Source organism: Gekko japonicus, unplaced genomic scaffold, assembly GCF_001447785.1.
Source record: "Gekko japonicus isolate JY-2015 unplaced genomic scaffold, Gekko_japonicus_V1.1 scaffold4305, whole genome shotgun sequence".
NCBI lineage: Eukaryota > Metazoa > Chordata > Lepidosauria > Squamata > Gekkonidae > Gekko > Gekko japonicus.
The window spans coordinates 36,636-43,454 of NW_015166564.1; the positions used below are offsets into that span (position 1 = coordinate 36,636).

The following is a 6,819-nucleotide window of genomic DNA, read 5'->3' on the forward strand; positions in this document are numbered from 1 at the left end:
TGTGTCAGAGTTCTCTCAGCCCGACCCACCTCACAGGGTGTCTGTTGTGGGGAGGGGAAGGGAAAGGAGTTTGTAAGCCGCTCTGAGACTCCCTTGGGTAGTGAAGGGCAGGGTGTAAATCCTATCTTTTCTTCTTCTTCTTGTGTGGTGGGCTAGTTGTGGCAAATGGTAGGGAAGCTCAGTATTTCTGTATACAGTTGTAGGTGCTTTATTGCAATGTGGTATGGCCTGATATTATGTTCTTATTCCAGTGTGGGGTGTGTGGGGCTTTCTGGAAGCTGAGTGATAGGGTCGCTCCAAGTGATTGCCAGAAGTGAGATGCGTCCTGGTCTTGTGTCTTACAGATAATCTTACAAATAGTCCTTTGCATTTATATCATGCTTTCAACTTTAAAAGGATTCATTGGGTCACAGTCCTTTTAATGACTTAGCAATGCCTCTGGCCCAGCCCCAGCACACACACACCCCGGAAATTGGAAAGTCTATCCCCTTGACATCAGGTGCAATGCACAGCGGAGATCTTTTGCAGCAGTGTTTGAATCCACCCCGGCCCCTTAGGACTGGGAGATGATGAGGCACCCCCTGCAGTTGACTGGCAGTGGATTAGGATTGGAAAAGGCTTCTTCTCCCGCGGCATCAGTAACCTGCAGAACTCACCATCACTGGATGCAGTGGTGGCCACTAGGTTAGGTCGGGTTAGAGACATTCAGCAAGCCCAACAGCGTGCACACTCTCTCCGCATCAAAGCAAACAATGGACACAGTTTCTGTGCACGGTTGCCAGCTCCAGGTTGGGAAATACCTGGAATTCAGGAGCATCCACCACCTCCCGAGGTAGTCTGATCCACTCTGTGTGTGTGTGGCGCGCGCTCAGCAGCTGGACTTCCTTCTCTCCAGGCCCTGCCTGGAGGTTGGCAACCCCATAATTGGTGGGTGCACGGGGGGGGCGCCAGAAGGTGGTCTCACCTAGAGTACAAAAAACCCTGGAGCCGGCCCTAAGTGCAAGTTAAATGGAAGAAAAAATAACATCCTAACTAGCTGCCTAGTTCTACATCTTGTTTCTTTGTTAGCCCAGACTTACATCGAGGATGTAAGTGTGTGGAACAAAGGAAAGGAAGTTCCCCCCCAAAGCTGCTCCCCCTTGTGTGCTTGCAGAATAGCATGTACCTTCTCCAATTTATTGATTAGCCAAAGGTCAGTCTAGAGCAGGGGTGGCTTTGGGATCTGCACCAATAACATGGACTTAATTGCCTTTAGATTATATGAGGCTTCTAATGACAGCAGTATATTAAATGGAAAAGCATCATTCGAGTGTTTCTTCTGTCATGAAATGCCCTGTATTTTTGCAGGATTTTTGCCATGGACAAGTGATGTGGCCCCCATTAAGCACCCTCCAGGTTAAAATCGCTGGCCCTGGGAAATCGTGTAAGCAGGTTTGTCAAGAAAACCAGCTCATCTGTGAGCCTTCCTTTTTCCAGCACCTGAACAAGGACAAAGACCTCCTCAAGTAAGTATTGAGGTGTAGGCAGCAAGAAAGCAAGTGAGAATGTTAGCATATTCTGAAACACCATTTTCATTAATCTACAAAACAAATGCAAACATATTCACCGAGGATGTAAGTAATACCCCAATATAAAACAATTATGCTTTTATCACCGACCCTTGCATACAGGGGTGGAAAATGGTCAGTGAAATCAGTAAAAGTCAGTTTTTTCATCTTGGTCAGTAATTTGTCAGTTTTTTAAAAAATTGGTCCGTAAAGTCAGTATTTCTTTATGCTTTTCTGTTTTCATTACTGCGTTTTTGGGGAAACATGATGACTTCCCAGTGAGAAGACAGATTGTTTTCCATTTAGTTATGAAGTACTTTAAGGACTTTGTTCCTAAGAGTAAAAGTCATTTGGTGAAATCTTCCACAAAGTATAGAAACATAATTAACCTCTTAAAACATGAGACAATGAAAGCAGAGGTGATGGATATTGTGGGATTCAACATGGCACAGCTCATGCTAGGAAGAGTTGAGAAAGCAATGGAAGGCGAGGACAAGGGGGTGGGGAATGCTTGTGGATGCAGTGCAGAAAACTGCTGAGAAACAAAAGAGTTTGTGAATACCTTTATTCATTTATTCAATTTATACCCCGCCCTCCCCACCGGAGCAGGCTCAGGGCGGCTTATAAAGAGATTAAACAAATTATATACAACCTTAAAACAAATAATAAAACTCTACATTATCATAAAGTGCTAGTAAGTGATCAGGTACGTACAAAGGCAGAGCCAATACTAGTGTTGTAATCAGATGATCTGTATTGGGGGTTGGCTCATCTTGGTCTCTATATTTAGGCAAAAGAACAGGCTGTTGATGGTAAGCCAAGGACCAAGGCACTGTCACTTCTCAGTTATGTGATGTTACTTGGTGCAGCTTGCAGGCCCTGCGGAACTGTAAAAGGTTTAGAGGGCCCTGATCTCTTCTGGGAGCTCATTCCACCAGTACCAGGCCCTTGCCCTGGTTGTGGCCAGCCTGGCATCTTTAGGACCTGGGAGGCCAATAGTTTTTGTGACCCTGAGCTCAGTGCTCTCTGGGGAACGTGTGGGGCAAGGTGTTCCCTTAGATATGTGGGCCCCTGACCATAAAGGGCTTTAAAGGTAAGTGAATTCGGTATGCCATCGGCAGCCAGTGCAGTGCTTTCAGCACAGGCTGGATGTGCTCCTGCATAGGGAGGTCCATCAGAAGCCTGGCTGCAGCATTTCGCACTAGCTGTAAGCGTCTGGATTTGGGTCAAGGGCAGCCCCATGTAGACAGCGTTACAGTAGTCCAATCTCGAGGTGACCATCACATGGATCACTGTCGCCAAGTCATTGCATTTGAGGAAGGGAACCAACTGCCTAATCAGCCGAGGTGGTAAAAGGCTGATTTGGCAGTGGCTGCTACCTGGGCCTCCATTGTTAGTGAAGCATCCAGGAGCACTCCCAAGCTCCTAACCTCCGGCGCTGGCACCAATGGCGCCCCATCGAAGCTCAGAAGTAGGATTCCTACCCTTGGGCCACCCTGGCTCAGGCACAGGACCTCCACCTTCGTCGGATTCAATTTCAGTTGGTTCAGTCTGAGCCAACCAGCTACAGAAGTATGAAAGAGCATTCTCTGCACAAGTGCAGAGAATGCTCTTTCATTCTTTCTTCAATGTGTTTGATCCTGGAAGCCATGGTGGTCTGGTGACGGCAGCGGCAGTTGCCAAAGAGCCCGGGGGGCATGGAAGCAACAAAACAGCCTGAGAGCCATTCCAGCCAGCAGTTGTCACAGAGCCCAGGGGCTGCAGCCTGGGAGCTGCACTGGACTGAGTGGTGGCTGCTTGAAATTTTGGGGGCTACAATGGACCTGGGGGCTGCTGGAGAGCCTGGGGGCTGTGGCAGTGACAAAGCAGCTGGGGAGTCCTGAGAACATCCTCTAGATGACTTGATACTACATAACTTGCATGATCTAACAAGGCCTGGCATTCACCCTATGGAAGCCAGTGCAGTGCAGCAGTTAGATATTTAGAGTAGGGTCTGCAACACCCAGGTTCAGATCCCCATCTTTCTCTGGAAACTGAATAGGTAGCTTTGGACCAGTCACATACTTTCAGCCTAACCTACCTCACGAGGTTGTTGTGCCGATAAAAAGGAGAAGAGAATAATGTAAGCTGCTTTGTTTCTCTCTGTGGAGAAAGACTGTAGTTTTCCTAGGTAGAGGCTGTGGGGGAGGGGGGTGGAAACAGACAGTTGCAAATAAGTAGGTTAGCTGTTGGGTGGGAAGGAGATAGGGTTGCTAACTCCAGGTTGGGAAATTTCTGGAGGTTTGAGGAGGGGAGGGACATTAGTCAGATATAATACCATAGACTCCACCCTCCAAACCAGCCATTTTCTCCATGAGAACTACCCTTGTCAATCTCCAGGTGAGGGCTGGAGATCACCCAGAATTGCAACTGCTCTCCAGATGATAACGATCAGTTTCCTTGGATAAAATGGCTGTTTTGGAGGGTGGAATCTATGCCATTATACTCTGCTGAGGTTGCTTCCCTCCCCAAACCTCATTGTCCCAAGGCTCCACCCCCAATCTTCAGGAATTTCCCACCCTGAAGCTGGCAGCTCTTCTGTCTTAGTGCTACCACCCACTCTCAGGGCTGCCACAGAGACACCAGGATGTATCTCTTTAAACCAGGGTCATTCTAACCAGCACAGTAGAAGCAATAGAAAAATCCTTTGTGGGTTTGTCAATTAAGTTTGGTTGTCTAAGTGTGGTGCCTGGGTTAGTGACTCAGTCCAAATTACAAAGGCAATAAAATGATAAAGCACACTGGTAAGGGGAAAGAGAGTGTGCAAAGACAAAACAAAGAAATAAAACCTAACTCACTATCTATGTTACTAGACCTGAGCTGATAGCTCTAAGCAGCAGTAGTTCAAGGAGCAGAGCTGGTGACAAGGAATTAGGTGTTCCTCCTTCCGGCCCAACAGTACTCTAGTCAAGGTCACCATCCGTCTTACCTTACGCTCTGCCTGGAAGAGTGCATGGAATCCTCGTGCAAGACTCCTGGCTTTTCACTCCTTAATTGTTCCAAGCAGATGCAGCATTCTTGCCTTGAAAGCTCTCTCGCTGGCTCTGGCAACCAACTGGTGGCAACAACCCACGAGTAGCCTCCTTTGATGTGCCTGCCTCCCACCTAAATAGTCATTTAGCTGTCAAACTAATTGATAAACCAGTCAGTGATCTACACCTGACGATCTAGATCAGAAGTTGTCAAAGATCTCTTAGGCTAATATGTTGACCGCTAACAGCTGCATGAAGTTACAGCAGCCTGTAATTAATAGCAGGTGGTTTGTGTTTGGCTGACCTGCCCTCCTAACATCATCCAGCTAAAACTTAACTGACTGACTCATGCAAGTACTTAAGTCTCTTAAAGGCCTGTCTCTTGACAGGGCAACTGTTCTCTGTATCTGGGAGATACCTAAGGTCCTGGGCTAACACTGCTGGACCAGAAGCATCCCTACAAAGCTGCGCAACCAGCTCACTTTCTCAGAGGGCACCAAAAAATGCCACCAGTGCCTGCTGCATGGAAAAGGCATGCCTCAAATGCGGAAGCGCAAACTCCCACCCAAACCCTGTGTAGACCTTTGAGGACTGAAGGAGAAATAGGCCGTCTGACATCCGTCTGTTGACCAGATTCAAGCACCCAACCCTCCAGCATCTTCCACACTCGGAAGTTGCTAGTGTCTTCCTTGAACTACCGCCAAATTGTTGCTCCAAAAATGACACATGTTGTTAGCCAAATCATTCCCCCACAGCCAGACAGCCATCAGTACGGGGGGAAACTCCAGGAAAATGAGATCCCTGTTCAAACCTGCTGTCATCCAGTCCTGCAACCAATCTTCCATGCACCAATGCCCATGGAAATAAACCCCAAATCCCAGAGAACCAGCAGCATCAGAGGTAACCTGAAGTTCCGCTTTGAGCTTCATGCCCTTCCTCCAAAAACAAAAAAAAAAAAACCCCAAACCTGTTAATGGACCACCGTGCACTGTAAAAACGATTGCCAGCCCAGATACTTCCTTCCAGGTTCACGTTAGGATCCTGTAGAGGATGCCTGGCCCTCTGGAGTAATTCTTTCTTCCACAGGAAAGAAGGAGAGGGAAGGGGCTCCTGTTGGAGCAAACCAAGCCCAGGGGATGCTTTCCCCCACCCCTCACTCCCAAACTGGAAAGAGGGAATAGGAATTCTGCCGCGGGGCAGTGGCCGGTGTCAGTTAAGAGGTGAAGACTGGAAGCTGTGCCTGCTCCTTTAAACTAAATTTAAAAATGTAGCTAGTGCTCCATGGCAAACAAGCCCAGGGGCCATCTCCCCACCCCTCACTCCTAAACTGGTACTCTGATACTCTTTACTTTATTAATGTTTGTAATCCTAATCTTATTGCATTGCTTATTAGAACTCTCACACAATTTGCTAGTAAGTAAAGATTTATTCACAGCAAAAAGCCAGCACTCTAATACAACAGTCGAACTAACTCAAACTAAATGTATATACAATTTGCTAGAATTACATTGTTTTACAGCATATCATCTGCCTTGAGTCTCAGTCAGAAAGGCATACTATAAATAAAAAAAATATGGGCTGCCCAGCACTCTACTCATTTGCTCCATTTCTGGCTATGGGCCTGATAGATCTTCATTATCTTAACAGCACAAATATCCGGATTCATTTTGAACCTTGTACCATCCTATATCTAGCTGATAAGTTCTTAAAACTGTTTAATCTAATTTTCTGGATTCTGCGTCACTTCTAGATAAATGGAGCGGTAAACACTAAGCAATTCCCTTTTAAATTACTGGTGTTGCTTTGGTACTGTGGAATTTGGAACTAATGGGACTTGACTTGGTGACATGAGTAAGTTTTTATACATGAACTAAATGGGAACTTAAAGATGACCCATATGAATAGTCTACCTTCCATCTGGTGAAACCTGATGCTGCACCGTAAACCCTCTGTTATCTTACCTGCATTTGTAATGTAAATTGGAAGTAGTGATTACTGTGTCCTGGATTATTTGAAGTGATTATTCGATTGCAGGGTAATTTTTTAAAATTTTATTCTACAGGTACAACATTGAATGCCATACAGTTGAATCTGCAAATGATATCATTATCCCATCTTTTGATGAAAAGAAAAAACACTGTGTTTTCCAAGGTGATCTCTTGCTGTTCAGCTGTGCAGGATCTCATCCAAACCACAAAAGGATCTGCCCTTGTAGAGACTACCTTAAAGGACAAGTTGCACTTTGTAAAGACTGTCTATAG

The 6,819-nt window shown here is 46.2% G+C and overlaps 1 protein-coding gene across 1 annotated transcript in view; it reads left to right on the forward strand.

Moving 5' to 3' along the window:
• LOC107111387 (alpha-1,6-mannosylglycoprotein 6-beta-N-acetylglucosaminyltransferase A-like) overlaps window positions 1-6,819 on the forward strand; it is a gene marked incomplete at its 5' end in the record, with an annotated part of 28,047 nt that extends 21,228 nt beyond the window's left edge. Inside the window, 2 exons of the mRNA XM_015412353.1 lie at window positions 1,348-1,505; window positions 6,621-6,819. Coding sequence (XP_015267839.1) covers window positions 1,348-1,505; window positions 6,621-6,819 — 357 coding nt within the window. The remainder of the gene's footprint in view (window positions 1-1,347; window positions 1,506-6,620) is intronic.